Source organism: Leptopilina boulardi, unplaced genomic scaffold (assembly GCF_019393585.1).
Source record: "Leptopilina boulardi isolate dan_hultmark-lab unplaced genomic scaffold, ZJU_Lbou_2.1 LbouV2_305, whole genome shotgun sequence".
Taxonomy (NCBI): domain Eukaryota; kingdom Metazoa; phylum Arthropoda; class Insecta; order Hymenoptera; family Figitidae; genus Leptopilina; species Leptopilina boulardi.
The window spans coordinates 1236757-1260960 of NW_026137869.1; the positions used below are offsets into that span (position 1 = coordinate 1236757).

Consider the following 24204-nt stretch of genomic DNA (forward strand, 5'->3'; position numbering starts at 1 on the left):
TAGGATGTTTTTTTTTTTTGAAAAATAAATTTTTAATAACCAAAAAGAAATTATGATTCAATTTTTTAAAAATTTGAAAAAAAATTTCTTAATTATGGCCACTGAATTTCTATTTTTAAATTAATGCCAACTTTTTTTGGGTAAAAAAAAAAATTTTTTGTAAAACAAATATATATTTTTAAATGTAAAAAATTATATTAAAAAATATATCTCTAACCTTAGATTGCAAACCGAGATCTGCTGAAGAAACACACGGGGTTTAAAAAATTTTCGATCACTCCCAAAAAGTTTAATAACAAAATACTTTTTGTAAAAATTTAAGGGTGCAGTTCCGAATAGCACATACCTCTGATTTCGATAAAACTTGGTATCCCTACGTAATTTGGTGCGCTGATTACGAAAATCATAGTGAAAATTGGCGGAAATTTAATTATCATGGTAAAAACCATAAAAAACACCATAAAATCATGGTTTTTTTCGATTATCTCGTAAAAAACAAAAAACTTCGAAAAAAGTTTTAGACGAAAGTTGTAGATCTCTAAAAAACACACATTTCATGTTTTATGCATTTTTTACCAAAAGTCATTATTTTTCGAGAAAAACGCAAAATAGTAAACACGGCCTTCGGCCGCGTAAGGTACTGCTCGCTTCTCTTTTTAAGAAATCTTGGCGAGAGGGGGTGGATGTGTCCGAAAGTAATTTGCAGAAATTATCATATTCACCATTACTCAGGATCCAACGAATTCCGCAAAATACTTTCGGCCATATCCACCCCCTCTCGCCAAGGTTTTTTTAAAAAGAAAAGCGAGCAGTACCTTACGCGGCCGAAGGCCGTGTTTACTATTTTGCGTTTACCGCTGCTGTAGACTCCACCCCACAATTTCTGCAAATTACTTTCGGACACATCCATCCCCTCTCGCCAAGATTTCTTAAAAAGAGAAGCGAGCAGTACCTTACGCTTTACTATTTTGCGTTTTTCTCGAAAAATAATGACTTTTGGTAAAAAATGCATAAAACATGAAATGTGTGTTTTTTAGAGATCTACAACTTTCGTCTAAAACTTTTTTCGAAGTTTTTTGTTTTTTACGAGATAATCGAAAAAAACCATGATTTTATGGTGTTTTTTATGGTTTTTACCATGATAATTAAATTTCCGCCAATTTTCACTATGATTTTGGTAATCAGCGCACCAAATTACGTAGGGATACTAAGTTTTATTGAAATCGGAGGTATGTGCTATTCGGAACTATATCCAAATTTAAGCGATCGCGATTTTAAGAATTACGAACACTCCCGAAGCAAAAAAAAAAAAGAATTTACTGAAATGAAAGAAGAAATTAATTTTCGTTTGTGAATAAAAAAATTTGAACACTCCCGAAATTATATTTTCAAAATTAAAAAATTTAGACTCAAAATGATCACGTCTAAACAGGTCAATACACGAATTGCAACTAATTAAATTGTTTACTGAATTTTCTATCTATATTATAACCTTCTGTTTAAATATTATCCTTTGTATACATAAATGTAAACAAGCTCGGAATTCAGGTATAAAGGTAATAAAATTCCAAAATCGCTTTATTTCGAATACTCGAAATTATAATTTGCATTAAATATTAAATTACTTTTAATTTAATAGAGGAGCAAGTTTTCAAAACTTGATAAATCCATATTTTCTTATTTCGAGAAATTCAAACAAATGACTTTCCACACATAACCACTAGAGTTAATTTTAAAATAAAAAATTTATAATAATTTATTTCTATAACAATGTTTTTATATTCAAGACGTTATGTTTCTAATTGAACTTTGTCATAATTGAGTGATTTACAGGTTTTGGTAATTTTTTCTAATATAAAACATACAAATTGTAAATCATCTTGGTTATGTCAATAAGTTTTTAAATAAAAAATTTGTAATTAATAAATTTTTTTTCTTAAATTTAACAGTGACAGATCGATTTGTGAGGTCCTTAAAATATTAAATTTATGGTTATCTCCATTTTTTTGAAAAATGGATTTATCAAGTTTTGAAAATTTGCTCCTCTATATAATTAATTATATATTTTTTAATAAGTTGTAAATAAAAAAACATTTTCACAAAAAATCGTGTGACACATTATTAAATAAATTATATTATAATTAATAAATAACACGGAAAAAAAGGTTTGGTATTAACAACCAAACATTTAGTTGGTATTTAAGCAAGCAAAAATTTTTTTATTGAATCAACAAAATTTTAATTGTCTCAATCAAATTTTTTTTGACACAACCAAAATTAGAAAAAAAGGATTTTTGTTGTCCTAACTAAAGTTTGATTGGGACAACCAAAATTTTGTTGATTCAACAAAAAAATTTTGGTTGCTTAAATACCAACCAAACGTTTGGTTGTCAATACCAAACCCTTTTTTTCAGTGAAATAAATAAAGAACTTAAAACTTCTAAAAACTGAAAAAAGAACAATTTTTTCAACGAAAAATTTTTTTTTCCTTCCAAACTAAAATATCTTCGTCTTTCTAATTTTTTATTTTTTTAATTTTTTTTTCGTTAAAAAAGGCATATTTCTCTTGAAATTGATATTGTCTCTTAAAAAAGCAATTTTCGTGGAATTTGCGACAAAAATTCATCCCAGCGATGTAAAAAAATATATGCAAATCTCGCATAACTCGAGCACTCAATTGACCTCTGCATCGAGATAAGATGATGGTTCCGCTGTATATATATATATATATACTGCTATAACACTGAAACGATTTATTAAGGACGAAGTTATAAAAATGTCACAAATAAATATAGGACTTAAAAAAACAAAAGCAATGCAAATTTATACACGGAAAAAAAGAAAAAATAATTTTTACTACTTTTGGAGTAAAAATGGAAGTGTCCGAAATTTCTGCCCATCTCTGTCAACTTTTACTCCAAAAATAGTAAAATTAACTATTTCTGTAGTAAATTTTACAATTGTCGTAGTAATTTTTATTATTTTTGGAATAAATTTTACTATTTTTGAAGTAAAAGTTGCTAGAGATGCGCAGAAATTTCGGACAGGTCCCCTTTTTACTCCGAAAGCCGTGCAGAAATTTTGCCAGGGCCCAGATCAGGCTGCCTAATTAGGGAATGAAACGCCGCGTCTGATGTGACCCTGATTAGGAAATTCACATTTTGTGATCGCCCTGATTTGGCCCTGATTAGCGTTTCATTCCCTACTAGGGCCCTGGTAGGGCAATTTCTACACGGAAAGTAATAAAAATTACTTTTTCATTTTTTTCCGTGTATACACGGAAATTTTCTGGTAATTCTTTAACATCGATTTAGAGATTTTACATGTTCCTAAATCTGTTAATTCTACAGATATTTTCTGTAAGGATTTAACGCATGCGCGAAAACAATGCAGTGATTCGACTAAGGCTGAGTACGATTGAGTGCGAGAGGTTAAGGCAAATTTAGTGTTTTTATTATTATCATAGTGTCGGCAAGAAAGTTTAATTAAAAAGGAAACGTCTTAAGTATATAAACATTATTATAGAAATAAATTATTAGAAATTTTTTATTTTAAAATTAACTGTAGTGATTAAGTGAGAAAAGTCGTTTGTTTCAATTTCTCGACATAAGAAAAAGTGGATTTATCATAAGTTTTGAAAACTTGCTCCTCATTTTTTTTGTTAGAAAATTATTGAAGGATGAATTTATTTACATAGAAGTTATACTAATTTATACAATAATGTTCCGCGAATTTAATGTATTCGGAGGAGAATATAACCTATAAGAAATACTCGACCAAATATATATTATCTGTAAATTCTACAGAAAAATTTTTTCCGTGTATAAATGGGGCATTCCACGTGAGATTTGTTTTTTTTTAATCTTAATAAAGATTTTGAAAAAAATTTTGAATGAAATTTTGACATGGAATGCCCCATATATATATACAATAAAAAATATAAGAAATTGTGATTTTTGCACAAGATTAGACTGTATTATATTTTCCTATATATGTGTGAATGAAATAGACGATAGGGGTTGTATACAAGATAAGAGCACAAGAATATATATAAAGGAGGGAGTTAAATTTAATAGCTTTCTCTGGTCGAGACACATGATTTCTAGATCAAACACTTGAACGTGTTAAGAAGGAAGCGGTATAAGGGGTTGGCTTATACATATAGGGGGGATTGAGGAAAGGATTTTTTTTTTATGTTATTTGAGGAGCTCTTGAAAATCCACTCTCGGTGAAATCAACGGTCGGAATTGAAGTATCCTGTATAGATGCTTGTAGATTACACAAGTACGACTATATATATATATATATATAGTCCTTACTATGTATAGAGCTTTTCTAATCACTGTCCTTTACATCAAAAATTTCAAAAAAAAAAAAAATGTCCTTTCACTATACATAATATATTGGCACTTGTGCTATATTCATATAAAAAAAAATTTTAATTTTCCCATCGAACTGTCAATTTTCAAAACGTCGTAAATTTTATTCATATATGATTTCAAAGAAAATCGGGTCAAATTTTTTTTTTTTTTTTTTTTTTAATAAAAGGGAATTTTTTTCTAAAATACAACAAAAAAGTAGGGTAACTGCATTGTCGAGGAAAGTATGATTGACATTTTTATATTCTCTGAAAGTAAATATAGTTTGACAATAAAAAATTTTATCTCTTTATTTTATTTTTATTTAGATTCATTTTTTAATTGAAAATTTTTATTTCAAAAAACTTATTATTGTTTTAAAGAGAATTTATAAAGAATTATTATTATTATTATTATTATTATTATTATTATTATTATTGTTATTAGTAATTGGTAACTTAAGTAGTAACTAAATTAGTAAATTACTACTAATATCAGTATTATTATTATTATTATTATTATTATTATTACCATTAGTATTATTATGAGTAATTGGTAACTAAATCAGTAACTTAATAAGTAACTACGTTAGTAACTGAATTAGTAACTAAATTAATAAACACATTAGTAACAAAGAATTTTGTTAAAAAATATTTTTAAAAAAAAACCTTTGTCATTTAAAATACGACCGAGTGATAAATTCTTAAAAAATATTAATGTTTTAAATATATAATTTCACAAAAAATCTATAATGATCTATAATGATATATAATAGTATATTTTATAATCTGTAATGATTTAAAATGATATATAATGATCTAAAATGATTAAAAATGATTTAAAATGATCTATAATAATTTCTAATAATCTATAATGATCTATAATGGTATATTTTATAATCTATAATGATCTATGATGATTTAGAATTATTTAGAATTATCTATAATGATCTATAATGATTTAAAATTATTTAAAATGATCTATAATAATTTCTAATAATCTATAATGATCTATAATGGTATATTTTATAATCTATAATGATCTATGATGATTTAGAATGATTTAGAATGATCTATATTTATCTATAATGATCTATATTGATCTATAATGATATATTTTATAATCTATAATGATTTAGAATGAATTAAAATGATCTATAATGGTATATTTTATAATCTTTAATTATTTAGAATGATCTATAATGATTTAGAATTATTTAGAATGATTTATAATAATCTATAATGATCTGTAATGATTTATAATGGTATATTTTATAATCTATAATGATCTATGATGATTTAGAATGATTTAGAATGATCTATATTTATCTATAATGATCTATATTGATCTATAATGATATATTTTATAATCTATAATGATTTAGAATGAATTAAAATGATCTATAATGGTATATTTTATAATCTTTAATTATTTAGAATGATCTATAATGATCTATAATGATTTAGAATTATTTAGAATGATTTATAATAATCTATAATGATCTGTAATGATTTATAATGGTATATTTTATAATCTATAATGATCTATGATGATTTAGAATGATTTAGAATGATCTATATTTATCTATAATGATCTATATTGATCTATAATGATATATTTTATAATCTATAATGATTTAGAATGAATTAAAATGATCTATAATGGTATATTTTATAATCTTTAATTATTTAGAATGATCTATAATGATCTATAATGATTTAGAATTATTTAGAATGATTTATAATAATCTATAATGATCTCTAATGATTTATAATGGTATATTTTATAATCTATAATGATCTATGATGATTTAGAATGATTTAGAATGATCTATATTTATCTATAATGATCTATATTGATCTATAATGATATATTTTATAATCTATAATGATTTAGAATGAATTAAAATGATCTATAATGGTATATTTTATAATCTTTAATTATTTAGAATGATCTATAATGATCTATAATGATTTAGAATTATTTAGAATGATTTATAATAATCTATAATGATCTCTAATGATTTATAATGGTATATTTTATAATCTATAATGATCTATGATGATTTAGAATGATTTAGAATGATCTATATTTATCTATAATGATCTATATTGATCTATAATGATATATTTTATAATCTATAATGATTTAGAATGAATTAAAATGATCTATAATGGTATATTTTATAATCTTTAATTATTTAGAATGATCTATAATGATCTATAATAATCTCTAAAAATCTATAATGATCTATAATGGTATATTTTATAATTTATAGTGATCCATAATGATTTAGAATGATCTATAATAATCTCTAATAATCTATAATGGTGTATAATGATCTTTAATAATCGATAATGATCTATATTGGTCTAGAATGATCTAGAATTTAGATCTTCCAGAAATTTTTTTGGAAAAAATAATGTAACAAAAGATTCCCAAACGATTTGAGGCCTTGTAATATAAAAATATATAAAATTAGAAACTTAATTAGTAACAAAGTTAGTAACTAATTCAGTAATTAAATTAGTAAAGTAATAGTATTATTATTATTATTAGTAATTGGTAAATAATGTAGTAACTAAATTAATAAATTAGAAACTACGTTAGTAACTAAATTAATGGATAAATTAGTAACGGAATTAGTAAATGAATTAGTAAATGAATTAGTAACTGAATTGGTAACTAAATTAGTAACTAAATCAGTGACTAAATTGGTAAATACTTTTACTATGCATTAAAATAAAAAACTATTTGTAATAGTATTAAAAAAAAATCTATAAACAAAAAATTTGTATTCATTTACTTTTTATATTTTGTCTATTTTCAAAAGGTGCACATTTCACGTCTTTTTTTTTTTTTGCTTTTTCTCTTGTATTATAAATTAATTTTTTTTTATCATTACTATTATATGTATTTATATGATAATAATAATTTATTATTATTATTAAATAGAAGTAAAAATTTATTTAACAATAATAATTATAATTAATATTAAAACGTGTTGATAATAAGTTAATTTTTTTATATGCAAAAAAAAAAATAAAATAACCGTGAAGCTGATGGAAAAGGAGATACATGGAATGTAGAGGTATACAGACATCATTAACTCACAAATTATATTAGCAGTGTATGAGCGTGTATTTGACAGTGTTTTTTTTCTCTCTTTTGTTTCTCACTCTCATTCAATTTTTTTTTCTTCATCATTTTCTCATTCTCTCACTCAATCTTTTTTTTTTTTTTTTTTTTTTTTATTTTGCTTTCGTACAGGGGGGGCACACACAGTATTAAGAGTATGATTACGATTTATGTCGGAATGTTATTATTTGCTAATTGCCGCCGAGCGAATTGTCCTCTTTACTCAAATGTTTTTTCGCTTCTTTTTTTTTTTTTATTTAATAATCCATTAATCTCAATAATTATATTATTAAAAAAATTATTTATAATAAATTCTATTTCCCTGTCCTTTTTTTTATATATATAGTGAAAATTTACATTATTGATGGGGAAATAATTATTGTAAAAGGTAATTAACTTTTTTTTTTTTTTGTCAATGTTAATTTTAATTATTGATTAATTGTAAATTATTTTCACTTATCTATATAGTAAATAATTTCGAGAAAGCGTAAAATAATTAGGCTGAATTAATTAATTTGTAAATTGGAAAAAAAAATGTTTAGACATTTTTTTGTATGACAATGACAATTCGCTCGGGTACATCAACACATCAATTTTTTTTTTTTTTGTTTTTTTATTTTTTTTAATGGATAACGGAGTATGTATGCCTCTATATTACAACGCGATTGGTGTAGGTGGTGTCTTTTTGTTCGACATCATCGTAAATTATAATCCATTATTATTCATCTTGATCGTCTTCTTGATTAACATCAAGTGAGTCTAACAAGTCGGTATTAAATATCTTACAATACACATCATCTTTTATATATTTTATTTATATATAATATTTATACTTTACCTTTTTCTTCATATATAATAATTTTATTATTGTATACTATCTATCTATATAGGGTAGTCAGATTCTTCTGGATTTTTTTCAACTTATCTCGTTCGCTTCGGTTTTTTTTTTCGGCGGTGGGCAAAAAATGAGAAAATGAGACAAAAAACCTCATCTCTATTATAGCCGTGTCAATTTATTTTTTTTCTTTTACCGTATAACATTCTTTTTTTTTTCTCTTTTTAAACATTCGTATATAACATAAAATGTATTTTGATTAATTTCTCAAGTTTAAAAAAATATCTAAGGGTTGCTTTCGTTTTTTTTTTTCAGACATAAATGATCAAACTTTCACGCACGATAACAGTTTTTATATGGAATGATGGTAACTTCGCTGCGTTGCATTTTTTTTCGAATTCGTATTCTTCTTCTTTTTTTTGGTATATTAGTTTTTATTTAAAATTCTGATTTTTTTTTTACTAAAAATTGCGAATTCGATTATTAGAAATAATTTTTCTATTTTAAACACAGCGAAGCCACTTACACATACAAAATGAGTATGTTAACTTTTAAAGAGGGTGTCATTACAATACCGTCAATACCATATTACAATACAATTACAATATACGTTACATTAGTTGTCTGTTATTAAATTATAAGCGTCGGACTTCTTTTTCTTATCAACTTAATAGTTGCATGTTATTTTTTTTTTTGCGCTACTTTGTAATTTTTTTTTTTCGCGCGCCTTTCTACCAACAAAAAAAAAATAATAATAATTTTCCTTGTTATTCGTCGCTGAAATAAATTAATGATAATTTGCGACCGATTTACACTGGGACTCATAACTTTATTTTAAATAAACTGCAAAAAGTTTTTGATAAACAAATCGGTCGTTTTACAAAGCTACTATATATATATATACTTATAGCGGCGAACAATAGGGAAATAAAAATAAAAAAAATTAAATATCGTCGGGAGGAAGGCGTATTAGTCTTTTTTTTTATACGCACACGTTTCTTTCTACTTTTTTTTTTTTTTTTGTTATTACTTTATAAAATTACATATACAAACACCGCACGTCCAGGGACCCCTCTAAGCGAAATTAACTAATTACAATTAGGTAATTGAGTATTATCAAAAATCAGGTGAAAGTGCGAACACAAACGCGGAGGACTCACGAACACAGTGAACTGATAATATAATAAAAAAAAAAAAAAAAAAACAATTTTGCATAAAAAGAAAGTATAAAGAAAAAAATTAATCCAATTTAAAAATAAAAAGAATTGAATTTTTACACCCAATTTAAATAATTTTTATCGAAATTTTCGAAATTTTTTCTTAATTTCGTAATTTCGAATAAACGAATAACAATCTAAAAATTCTATTTTCTAATTATTATTAGTTATTATTATTATGATTATTATTATTAATATTATTATTATTCTTATTAATTCTTATTAATATTATATTAATATTATTATTATTAATATTAGTTTTTTGTAAATTTTTTTTTTTTTTTTGAAAAAAGAATTTAAAAATCAAGCGAACGAGTGATATGGAAATTTAAATATGTTAATATTCGCTATAAGGGCCAATTTCAATAATTGTCGGACCAAAAAAATGACTTAGATTTGATTTTGAAATTGGCCCAAAAAAAAAAGAAAAAAAGAATTTTTTTTGTTTGTTAAAACATCCTCCTCGTTTATTTTCGAGATCCTCAACGGAAAAAGGTGTTCTTGTATCAAAAGAAACAAATATACATATATTACTTTTTGTTTTTTGAAAACAAAATTAAATTAGAAAAAACAGTTTTTTTTTTTTTAAATTTCTAGTTACTTAAAAAAATACACGTGATTAAATCACTCTAAAAAAAAAATTTTTTTTTTCTACTTACAACTTAAGGAAAATTTTAAATTTAATTATCTAAGTACACTTGAGTTTCTACTTTTTCAACTCATTTAATTATTTTTTTTTTTTTTTGATAATAATTTACATAATTTCTACAATTATAATTTGATAAAAATTAAATATATATCTTTTGACTGAGAAGACCCTTCTCCGCGTAGGTATAATTACGACTGCAATTATGAAAAAAAAAATAAAAAAAAAAAAATTGGGCCACGGAAGAGAATTAAGAAAAATAGAAAAGAGAGCAGTACAGTATTTTTTTTTTGTACATACGAGGGAAATGGAGGATCGGTCGGTTTTCGTAATACATACCTAAATTAATTTCAATAAATAAGCTACCTAGGGAGCGGATCTTTTTTTTTGGGGGGGGGGAAGGGTAGGAAGGGGGAGGCGCTCCTTAGATGACGATCCTTGCAAAAGGACCAAAAAGGATAATTGAAAGTCGTTTCACAATTAATTTGTAAATTTTTATCTAAGAAATAAGAAATTTTGTTTCGTTAATTTAAAAAAAAATTTTCTAGTTTCCAAAAAACAAATTCCATTTAAATCGAAAAGAAAACTAGATTTTTTGAAAAATTTTTCTTCAATATTATATTCAAATATGTGAAAAAAAAATCATGAAACTTCTTCCTTGGATCGTCATCACGTCATATTCTGTACCTAACCTAGTAATACAGTCTGCGATTAGCATCCTAAGGATTAAATTCTTTCGCGGTAAAGTTATTATATATATTACACACAATCATACATTATTTTCTCATTCATATATACCACACACACACCAATATGTATATTTGCATCCGTGGTTTTGAGAAAAAAAAAAAAAAAAAAAATTACTGTAGATTTTGACCATACATTTATATTTCCTCCATATAATAAAATGGCAAAAACCTGTTTTTAAAGGATTTTCACGGAATTCATTTTTCTCCAAAGTACTAAATACTTAATGCTGAAAGTGAGGAATGTATCGGACAATATCGCCAGTTTACAGTTTATCGGCCATTTGATTTTATAGCAACATGAGATCGTCGGAATGAGACTCTCTGCGAATTTACAATAAGAACATATATATATACATATGAAAAAAAGGAGATGAAAATTTACAATATAAAATGGGGCCAAAAAAAAAATTGGTGGAAAATAAAAATTTCCTAAAAAAAATTTAAATACCGTAAAAAAATATATAAAATACAATAAATAGGGGAAAAAAAAACCACACACGATTGCAATTATCACAGGTGTTGTATACACACATACAAACACAACATACTATTTTTAGGCGGCATTAATAGCACAGCGAGCGAGAGTTTTTTTTTTCTTTTTTTGTTTTTTTTTTTTTCTTTTTTTATTATTCTTTTTGCGCGACTTGAGCTCTATAGCGCAGACACATGCGCAAAAAGGAGATAACGAGTGTAGCGCACACGTCGCGTCGCCCACATTTTGTTTTTTTTTTCTTCTTCTTTTTTTGACTGTTGGCGCTGACCTGGCGCGACCAGATTCGAGTACACGAAACCTTTCGTCAGTCAAATATCATCATTATATTCGCACGATAAGATTATCAAGAAAAATATACGAAAGACTCGCAGCAATTTATTTTATATAATAATAATCAAGGACAGTATAACGATTAAGCGATTACCAGCGAAGCAATAGTAATAATATAATATACAGTCATTTTCTTTTTCCATTTTTTTTTTTAGTCGCTAGTTATCAGCCGAACGAACACTGAACTTGTATATTTGAATTTAATTCCTTTTTTTTTTGACTCGATGCATTTGGATTCGATAAAATTAGAGTTATTAGCAATTCACAAAAATAAATTTATTTCAAAAAGTGTTTTATCTTCATGCTCAATTTTTTTTTTTTGTGCTTTTCTCGACATTTCATTAGCAAAAAAAAAAAAAAAGGCTTAAAGCATATAGATATATGTGTGTCTTAAATATCAGTCCAATTTTTCTTTTTTTTTTTGCATGCAGCGATCACGCTACATTGAACATTTGAAAAAATTCTTCAAACAAAAAAAATTGAAAATAATAAATTGACAAATCAGTCAATAAAATTTGAAAAATAATTTTGAATATTGAATATTGTTTTTTTAAAATTTTTTCAAAAAATTCTCTTTTTTTGGTTTTTAAAAAATTGGATATATTTATATATATACTCTAAATTCACCGTCGTCTTGTACATTATTATATCTTTTGCTGCTCTCTGTTTACAAATAGTATAAAAGCTCATTATAGAATCCGATTAGAAGAATTTCTCGAAGTGATATTTGTAAGGCGCGTTGTCGAATCTTTCGCTGCATGTTTATTTTTTTTTTTTTTTGTTAAAGTTCTCTCGTGTTTTGAACACTGGATTTGTGTTATTTTTTTCGGGCAGACGCAACTCCGACCGGACTTGAAATTTAGCCGATTGGATTTATATTTTTTTAGTTACCTGGGACATCCCAACTTATATTGTATATTTATACTTTGAAGGGTTCTCTCTCAGGATCTCACGGATGAGGCAGTCTTGATCCACGAGTCGATATATTAAAACGGCTCAATATTTGCTCGCATGAAGGAAGAGACGACTCCCGTGCCTTCTTCGTAATATGGAATGATCCTCCTCGCGTAACTTCCATCGATTTGAATGTCGATGACGATGCATCGTTACCATTTGTTTTGTTCGACCTCCTAATTGTAGGGAATTTTTTTCAGCCCTTAAATTTGATGATACTTTCTTCAATTGCTGTTGTTGTTGTTGTTGCTGCTGCTGTTGTTGTTGTTTTTGTTGCTGTTGCTGCTTTTGCTGTTGTACAATTGCCGATGGATCAAGCGTTTCTCGCGCTCCCATATTCATTGTTACTTTATTATTATGTTTCTCAATATCTGAATTTGGATTGTATTTGATAAAATTATAACACTCCTGTCGACGGTGTGGATTTTTTATTGGTTTTCCTGCTTTATTAAAGCCAAGATAACGAGAACTATCTGCCGCACTTCTGTACCTCAGATACGAACCGTTATACACTTCGTAGAATTGACACATCGGACCCTTGTGCTTCTTGGTCTGCAAAAAGAATTTTTTTTCCTTCTTAATTTTCACCAAAAGAGAAAAAAAACTACTGGGGTAGAAATAATAACTACTGAAGAAATAACAACTATTGAAAAAATATTAACCCTCCTTAGTACAGGCAGTGAGGGATTCCCTCACTGGTTTAAGTATTTTGTATATAGATTTTTTTTGACACGCTATAGAGCACTGTCCTTCCCTATACCTTTTAACAAAATCCTCATGTATACATTTGTAAAAAGAAATTTAGTTTAAACTAAATAAATCTTTAGTTTTAAATTTTTGAAGACGACCAAAACACAAAAAAGTGAGGGATTCTCTCCACACTTGTGCTTCGGCGTATGTGAAAAATGTTCAAGTTCTCAATGCGACGTTGCCGTTCTTCTGTTATTCGTACCAGAAATCAGAGTTGCCAATGACCCTACCTAAACGCTACTGCGCTTGCGCTACGACAACTCTCTTATAGGTCGAAAAAAGCGCGCTTATATAAAATGCTTAATAATAAGAAAACTTTAATAAAGCAATATAAAAATATTTTCACTATTGAATTTTTTTTTTGTTAATTATATTGCTTCCTAATAAAAAAAATACTAATTTCCTTAATATACTTAAGTATATAATAATAATAATAATAATAATAATAATAATTTTATTATATTTATATCATTATTGTAATTATTTTTTAAATAAAATATTCATAATCTATTATTATTATCATCAATATAATATTTATTATTATTATCATTACTTTCAATAAATTATTATTAAATATCTATGAATGTATTACATCTATATATTTCAAAAAAATGAATCGAATTTTTTTATACTTTTTTGCCAATTCAAATTTTCCTCATAAAAAAGTACAAAAAAATTTCGCTAAAGTTTTCAAAAAATATATATGTATATATCATAGATAATTAATTAATAACAATTTAATGATAATAACAGAAATAAATAATATATTACATAATTAATTAATAAATATTAAATTGATAATAATAATAATAGATTATATATTTTATAAAATAATAATAACAATAATGATATAAATATAATAAAATTATTAATATTATAATAATTATTATTATTATTATTATTATTTTTACATACTTAAGTACATTAAGTAAATTAATATTTCTTTATTAAGAAGCAACATAATTAACAAAAAAATAAATTCAATAGTGAAAATAGTTTTATATTGCTATATTAACGTTTTCTTACTATTAAGCATTTTATATAAGCGCGCTTTTTTCGACCTATAAGAGAGTTGTCGTAACGCAAGCGCAGTAGCGTTTAGGTAGGGTCATTGGCAACTCTGCCAGAAATAAGTTTATATGTAGTGAATCGCCATGTGATCATAATATATGAAAATTAAGTAAACGTAAGTAATTATACATAAACAATCAATAATGGCTTTTTTAGAAACTTTAATTTAATTAATACTTGGTCAGTGCGTGTGTGAAAGAAATATATAAGTAAAAGTTGTTTTAAACTTGTTGTAAAGATGACTTTAACCTCACATAACCTCACATTCGTTGTTTTTATTTTGGATTATTCATATATCATTATTATTAAAAATTGAAATAAATCATGTAATAAGAATGATTTAATTAGATTTTTTAATAATATTACGTCAAAAGTATATTTTAGTTAATGTGAATTTAGTGAATTAACTACTAATTGTAAAAGAGTTTTTTCAACTTGACAGACCGCGGCAGCGTCGCATTTCTTTTGCATGCGAGGGGATTCTCTTTACGGTTGTGCTACGGCGTCATTTTTTTTAGGTTGTACTAAGGAGGGTTAAATAATAATGAATAACTTGTAGAAAATTATATAATATCGGAAAAATATTGGGATGAAGTAATAATTACTGAAAAAATGACAACTATTGAAAAAATAAAAACCACTGAAGAAATAACAAATATTAAATTATATTTATTAACTAGATAGAAAACTATAGAAATATAAGCCGCTGAAGAAATAATCACTGAAGAAATAAAAAATATATAAATAATATTGAATAACTAGATAGAAAACTACATAAATAAGAACCACTGAAGAAATAACAAATATTAAATTATATTTATTAACTAGATAGAAAACTATAGAAATAAAAAACCCCTGAAGAAATAAAAAATATATAAATAATATTGAATAACTAAATAGAAAATTAAAAAAATAAGAATCACTGAAGAAATAAGAACCACTGAAGAAAGAAGAATCACTGAAGAAATAACAAGTACTAAAAAAAAACAAGTATAAAAAATAAAATTTTTAACAATACTGAATGAAAGTAAAACAATATTATAATAAATATACGGAAATCCTGTAAAAAATTTCAGACTAGAAACGAGAAACAAGATTATATTTACCATGCCGACTAGTTTCCACTTCTTGTTGAAGCAAATGTATCTCTGACTCTTATCAGCAAGGATATACAGCCTCCTACTAAAATCCTCTGATTGGGTCGTCAACGATTCTAAAACACACGAAAAATTGCATTCTTACACTGAGAAAAATAATATCGTAATAATAAGAAAATAATTTAGTTAAGCATTTTTAGTTGGCCTTACTAAAGTATGGTTGGCACAACAGAAAAGAAAGTGGCAATCAATCAAAAAATTTAGTTTGCTCTACCAAAAAATATTTTTGAAGGTTTCATGTCTACGAACTAAACAGTTTGGTTCTCCGTACTAAATCGCTGGCACGCAGAATTGCGCACGCGCTGTTCTCGTAAATGTGGCGTCAGTCGTGGACCTCTTCCGCGTTATGCTTATCCGATTATTTATGTCATGTGTTTTTATTGTTCGGCTGGTCTATTATCGTAGCAGTGTCATTAAAGTTTTATAAATATTTATTTTTTAAAAGTGTACTGAAAGTGTTTCTTTTATTTCGAAAGAATGGCTGACGAAGTGACAAAACGTTTGCTAAGAGAATGGAGGTTAGAATGCCTCGTGTCATTCTGTATCAACTTTTGAAAACTTGCTCCTCAATTTTATGCGATATCATTTTGAGATATTTCATGAAACGCGCGTAGTGTGTACTTACGGGAAGATAAATTATTTTTGTATTAATCTCATCTCTCTTGAATTAAAATACCTTATTTTTTATGCAAAATCGTAAAAATGACCAAAGAAACTATTTTAGATCAAATAAATTATTTAGTTATTTCTACAAAAAAATTTTTTTTAATCAACGAAAACAGTAAGTTGAAATAACTAAATTTTATTTACGTCAACAGAACATTTTTTTTCATTCTAATAAATGTATTTATTACGTAGACTAAATTATTTGGTTACACCTACTAAATAATTCAATTGAGCGAAATTTAACGGTTGGACAAAAAAATTTAGTACTCCCAACCAAATGGTTTAGTTGCACATATATCAAATAAAAAATTTGGTAGGGCAAACCAAACTTTGATACATGATACCAAACAGTTTTCTCAGTGTATTAATTAAATATAATCTTCTCTCCTTTTTCATAAAAAAAAAATAGTCCTTTCATTCTTTCTTCAATCTTTTTCACATTTTGCAAAAGTTTTTTTATTCTTCAATCACATTCTCATTTTTTTTTCTAAAATCCTGTTAAGAGCAAACTCTCGAGTATAGATCCTGCAAACAGGAACAATTATCGATGCAAAATTCCTCTTTACATGTTTTTGCGGCAGCATAGTAGGCCTTTGCAGACATCACTCGAGGATGTCAAAGAAACCGTCTCTCTCTCTCGTTCTGTTTCCACGTAATCTGTGTATAGGCATTCGCGAGTCGAATTGCGATCTTCTGTGTTTGGAGAGGCGGAAATGAGAGGAGAGAGGTAAAAAAAAGAGAGAGGAGAGAGAGAGAGAGTAGTTTTCCAAGAAGAGAGAGACGTTTATGACGTTGTACCTACTTCGGCAAGGCCCTCTCCTGATTCTCTTCTTTAAAGTTTTACTATATATTATACTCACGAGAGATGGCTAAGAAAAGAAGAAAGACGTGCGGCTAGTTGGTGCTAATGAAGGGGACACAGACGGGGCCCGTGTGTACATTGCCACTTAGCGTTGAAACTTCGACTTCAAAGTGCACACTATGGCCATATACTCATGAGAGAGTATGTACCATCTTTCGTACCAACGATTACGAAACATGCCAAAGAGAGAATCGTTTCGCGAGAGTCAAGAAGAAATAATAATAATTTGCGTGTTCTTTTGTTCTATAGAAATACCAAAAAGGCTTCGAAAAATATTTCTCCGAAGAAAAAAGAAGCTCCTAGATTATAAATCCCGTTAATTTAGATTTGAGTATTTCTTCGTTGCTCAATTTTTTTTTTTATTAGATTCTTGAATGCAGTAAATAAAATCCATTGATTTTAATTAATTAACGAATTTTTCGATTATAATATTTATGAAAAATGATATTATCTTGAAGTCAACGGCCTGATGAGGTGAATGCAATAAAACAAAGCATTGCTTCATTGAATACAGGCACCTTGTTTATAGAAGTTCTACGAATGTACAATAACAGAATTGACAGTCTCTTTGCGGAAAACTATTTTCCCTCTGTATATAGATAGTCAAGAACATGATGTAATTTCGAGATAGAATTCGATATAATGAGAAAAGTAGGCCAAACATTTTGAATTAAAAATGTTCTTTTAACTCTACGTCGATATTTTTTAAGAAAAATTAAATAAAAAGATTTACCTAAATTACTCCGAATTAGAAAATAAAAACTAGATTTCTGTATTACCGACCGTGGCGCTGTGATCTGATATTTGTAAAAATCTTTTCGATTTCTTCATTTAAAAAATTTATGAAAACCTATTGATCTTTCAAAATACAGAAGTACGGAATGTTTAATCTTTATTTTTTTTATTCCCGCAATTTCGACGTGAAAATTTAATTCCACTTTGATCTTGAACAGCCGCTAGGCACTGATTATGATTCGCACTATTCATCGATCTCGATTTGCAAAGTACTCACGTGGATAAAAAGAGAAATGGGGGTGTTACCACTGAGAGAAAGAGAGAGAGAGAGAAAAAGAGATAAGAGCGTGAATCAAGTATGAAGGAACAAATAGCTTCTCTCTCACGAGCAAAAGTTGCAATCGGCGTCCCATCGCGCGGTAGATTCAATTAATTAGTAGAAGCACTGCAATTAATTGGTGCTCTCTCTCTCTTTTTTTTTCTCTTTCTCATAAACGCTTATGTTTCAAATTAAGCTCATATCCTTTAGGCACGGGAAGCTGCGCAAAGTATATAATCGCGTTGAAAGTCCGTCTAATTGTTTATTAACTATATACTTTAATTAAAAAATTATTATAACGTTACTGTAATTAACCTTTCATGCATAACAGATATTATGAAAAGGTTAACTTGTATCCTGTGTATTGTTGATTTTCTTCAAATAATATTTATATTTCAATTCTTATTATTGCAATAAATTTAAAACAGTGAATAATAATTTTCGTAATTAACTTACATTATAAAATATACGTTAATTACGCAATTTTATTTACAAAAAAATGTACACATCTGTTAGAAAATATAAATCAAAATTTAAAAACTAAATCTGTTAGACTTCACTGATGAAATGGAATTTAGGAAATGAATCACTGATTTCAATTGAAATTCTGTTATATATTCCACTAAAAATTAGTAGAATTCTTCGTTTATTGAAATAGTTAAATCTGCTTTACCGATTAATGATAATGTAGATTAGACTAAATTAGTAATAATTCGATTGTTTTTCAAATCTGTTTTACCGATTATAATATGATAAGGCAGACTCGACTATTTAAATCAGTAATTCGGCTGATTTTAAAATCTGTTTTACCGATTATAATGATAAAACAGAATCGACTATTTAAATCAGTAACAATTAGGCTGATATTCAAATCTGTTTTACCGACTATAATGATAAGGCAGACTCGACTATTTAAATCAGTAATTCGGCTGATTTTAAAATCTGTTTTACCGATTATAATGATAAGGCAGACTCGACTATTTAAATCAGTAACAATTCGGCTAATTATAAAATCTGTTTTAACGATTATAATGATAAAACAGATTTATCTCTTTAAATCAGTAATTCGGCTGATTTTAAAATCTGTTTTACCGATTATAATGATAAATCAGAATCGACTATTTAAATCAGCAACAATAAGGCTGACATTTAAATCTGTTTTACCGACTATAATGATAAGGCAGATTTATCTCTTTAAATCAGTAATTTTGTTTTTAAAATCTGTTTTACCGATAACAATGATAATGCAGATTTATCTCTTTAAATCAGTAACAATTCCGACTGATTTTTGCTGAAATGTGACGTGAAAATTTAACTGCATTAATTCAGTCTCTAAATTCCAGCTATATTTCTTCAGTGAAATCTCAATAAATCTTTATTGAAATTAAATTTCAAAACAAAGAAAGACACAAAAAAATAAAAATGCCAAGTCAACAAAAAAATATATCATCGATGTAGATTTTTCATAATAATAATAATTTTTACACAATTTCGTAACCAAAAATTTTGCACACTATATATATATATATATATATATATATATACAGGAAATAATAAAACGTCTCGATTGCCGTTTTACTTGCTTGCAAAGTTTTGCTTTGCTGCGTTGAAAGCGATCACCATTATATATATTTTGTATAGGGTGAAAAGCAACGCGAAGGAATTTATTCATGGATGTTTTTTCTCTCTCTCTCTCTGACCCCATATATATATATAGGTATGAAAAAAGAGAGGTTTGCAAAGAACCTTCTGATCGGAGCCGCCACTAGATTAGAGGCTGCCAAATGAATTAAAAGCCAATTTTAATCAAAAGCGGACACCGGCTTTTAGGCACGATTACCCTCGATAATAACCGATGGGAGGGTCTTGCCCTTTAACGGATAAGAAGAGAGACTTCTTCGGGAGGGATAAACAAGGGAGAAAAAAAAGAGAGAAAGAGAGAGAGAAGAATGGATCATCTCATATTTTACTCGTACGTGTTCCTATTTCCAGTATCGAGAATCGATTTACTTCTATATGGAGTTTGCAATTCTTGCGCTTTAAAAATTACTATCTCATTTGAGTATATAAAAGAGACACTTTGAACAAGTTCACATTTTGATTGCGCGCAAAAAAACTTTATCGTAAATTTTTTTGACGACAGCAATATAAAGTTTGACTAAAGTATAAACTAAGAAAGAATTTTACTTCTCTCGATAGTTCTTATATATAGTTTAAATACTGTTCAAAAATATGCTTTGCTGTTAGAAAATCTTTTTTTAAATTACTTTTTTCTTTTTTATCACAAAATAGTTCTTTTTTCCACTCTTTTCAAAAACAATTCACCACTTTGAAAATATTTTTACTCTCCTTAAAAATTATCTATACAGTTGGAAAAACATATTTGGTGCGCAGTTTGAAAAAGTAATTTCAGAATGGTAGAAGAATAAAATTTTTTTTTGAAGAATTTACTACTATCGCTCAGTGTCTGAAGTGATTTTGACAATAACCCGTGGGGAAATTTTGCCAGGGGTCAGATCGGGGTTTCCTGATTAGGGAATGAAATGCCGCGCCTGATGTGGCCCTGATTAGAAAATCCACATTTTCTAGTCGCCCTGATTTCTACACGGGAATAAAAGTATACATATATTTCCGTTAAGAAATTTTAATTAAAATAATTTAAAAACTAATCTAATTTAGGTTGAGAACCACTGGTATAACGTCAGTTTACATAGCATCGCGTACACTATTATGAAAGGTATATAATTCGAAAAGAGAATATTGTAAAAAGCGAGAATGATAAAGAAAGGATTTGAGCGTCGAAGGAGGTTATATACTCTTGTTATAGTGTAAATATATATATATAAATATATATATGAAGGTGCATATAATGGTGACCCTATCATTAACACCTAAACGGACGCTTTGCTTGATAAACTGGACATCAGCTCTTTTCATCTTTTTCAACAAGAAACCAGAAGCGTTGCATGTGTACCATAACATATATCGCGAGAGAAGGTGACCGGTTGAAACGACCGCTCTCCTTCAAGATGTGGATCAAAGGTGCGACAGGTGAAGTCTGGTTTACCAGGCTGACATGCTAATCACACCCCTTTAGACTGCTAGAATAATTAAATCTCAAGCATGTTATATGGATTTATGGTGTTGCGCGTCAATTATATCGCAAATGGAAAAAGTTGCTTGAAATCTTTGAAAAATTTTTTTTTTTATTTAAAATCCTCTCAATGAAATTTTAAAGGGTCAAATATTTAATTTCGAAACTAAAATTAAATATAGAAATTTTCCATTTCGAAATTTAAATTATCAAAAAAAAAATTATAATAATTTATTAATAACAATAAAACTAAAAAGATTAATAGTCCAAAAACGAAAAATAAAAAATTCACCAAGTTGTACAATAATTAAAATCTACCACAGTTGCATTCAAGCAATTTATAGATGTAATAAAATTTTAAAGCTGATAAGATTGGATTCTCTCTCTCTCTCTCTCTCTATATATATATATATATACTTTTGAGGAGACGCGCTCCTGATGGTTTTCAATTAAAAAATAAAATCGTTATTTGAAATAACTTGAAATTGAACATATTATAAATGGTATATAAATATGTAATCATTTTCGTGATTCTCTTTAAAGATATAAAATATTTATATGCTTTTCACCAAAGTTTTATATACATATTCACAATTTGTGTTTCGATACCAGAGAAAGAGACGAGAAAACTACCTCTTTTCAATATTATTATATATACTCTATGGGCAATCACACCAGCTCCCTCTGATTAACGTAGAAATGGGGTCGTAAGAAAACCATTTGCACGCAACAAGAAAAACCAATGATTCTAAATATGACCGCATATTATTATTGTACTATATTCTCATATATATATATAATATATCTGTATATATAATTGTTCCGACTTTATTGTATACCGAACAATATCTCATTACAATTTTTATAAAATCATTTATAATGGATTATATATGAAACACTTTCTATAATCTTTATTTCAAAAGGAAGAGAATCATTGTTAATCTTCTTCGGTTTAAATGTGGAATTATTTGAGTTTTATTCGACTGGAAATGGTTTTTAATTGATTTAATGAAATGAGAGATTTTAAATTTAGTGTCTTCATTTTTCAAAATAATCTATAGAAGCAGCAGAGTTTCTATCTAGTTTCCAACTAGTTTCTATCTAGTTTCCATTTAGTTTTCATCTAGTTTATAACTAGTTTCTATCTACTTTCCATTTAGTTTCCATCTAGTTTCCAACTAGTTTTCATCTAGTATCCAACTAGTTTCTATGTAGTTTCTATTTAGTTTCCATCTAGTTTCCATCTAGTTTCCAACTAGTTTCTATCTAGTTTCCATCTAGTATCCAACTAGTTTCTATGTATTTCCCATTTAGTTTCCATCTAGTTTCCAACTAGTTTCTATCTAGTTTCCATCTAGTATCCAACTAGTTTCTATGTATTTCCCATTTAGTTTTTAACTAGTATCTATCTAGTTTTCATCTAGTATCCAACTAGTTTCTATGTATTTCCCATTTAGTTTCCATCCAGTTTCCAATTAGTTTCTATCTAGTTTCCATTTAGTTTCCATCTAGTTTCTCTACAGTTTCAAAACAATCTAGAATCACTAGAAAGATACCACATAGTTTTAGCATCTAGAAACTAAATAGTATAACTGTCCTGAACTTTCTAAATGATTTAAATGCATCAGATAAATTCCACATAGTTTAATTATCCTTGAAACTAGACGGTATGATTGTCCTGATCTTTTTAAAGTAATCTATAAAAACAGTATAGTTTCTGTATATTTTCTACAAAGTTTCTGTATAGTTAAGTATCGAGAAATAAATAGTATAACTGTCCTGACTTTACAAAATAATATATAAAAGCAGTATAGTTTCTATACAGTCTCTATCTAGTTTCTATCCAGTTCCTATATAGTTACAATAACACTTTCTACATAGAAATAATATATTATATTAAAATAATATATAGAAGTATAGTTACTATATAATTTCTATCTAGTTTCTGTCTAGTTTCTATCGAGTTTATATAAAGTTTCTTTAAAATTTTCTATATAGTTTCTATACAGTTTCTGTATAATTAAGTATCTAGAAAATAGATAATATAACTGTCCTGAACTTTCTAAATAATCTAGTTGCTCCAGATAAATTCTATATAGTTTAAGTATGTAGAACCTAGATGGTTTAAATGTCCTGACTTATCAAAATAATGTATAGTTTCCATACAGTTTCTATAAAATTTTCTACATAGAAATAATATATATTAAAATAATATATACTTTCTATCTAATTTCTATCTAGTTTCTATCTAGTTTCTATCTAGTTTCTATCTAGTTTCTATCTAGTTTCTACCTAGTTTCTACCTAGTTTCTACCAAGTTTCTACCTAGTTTCTACCTAGTTTCTACCTAGTTTCTACCTAGTTTCTACCTAGTTTCTACCAAGTTTCTACCTAGTTTCTACCTAGTTTTTATCTAGTTTCCAGATAGTTTTCATACAGTTTAACTATTCAGAAACTTTTTGGTTACATTTCTAGCTAGTTTCAGCTAATTTCCACAACACAGTGATTATGTAAAAAATAGTATAACAGCACCATAACTAGTATAGAAACAAAATATTTCCACCCACTACAAATAGCGGCAATCAGCGAAAAGAAATATGCATTTTTAAATCGATTGAAAAATCGATAAATTTCAATTCATCCCAATATGTGGTCTAGTTAAAATGAAATAGGCTCACGTTCTCGAAGAAATTTTTTGGCCAAGATAGCAGCCCCCCCGCAAAGTTTTGCCAGCCGAATTCCAATGATCGTTTTATCGTTTTCTCAAGTTGATTTGCTATAGATTTTTAAAGTTCGAGACGACCTCCCTTTGAGCTTTCAAAAATGCATG

At 27.0% G+C, this 24204-nt stretch overlaps 1 protein-coding gene across 4 annotated transcripts in view; it reads right to left on the reverse strand.

Annotated features, from left to right (window-relative positions):
* Window positions 1-8089: 8089 nt before the first annotated feature.
* Window positions 8090-24204, reverse strand: part of LOC127283028 (serum response factor homolog A-like) — a 139028-nt gene continuing 122913 nt past the window's right edge. For all 4 annotated transcript variants that reach the window (XM_051307674.1, XM_051307673.1, XM_051307675.1 and 1 more), the window contains 2 exons: window positions 15648-15754; window positions 8090-13272 (listed from right to left, as the gene is read on the reverse strand). In XM_051307674.1, coding sequence (XP_051163631.1) covers window positions 12763-13272; window positions 15648-15754 — 617 coding nt within the window. In that variant the 3' untranslated portion in view covers window positions 8090-12762. The remainder of the gene's footprint in view (window positions 13273-15647; window positions 15755-24204) is intronic.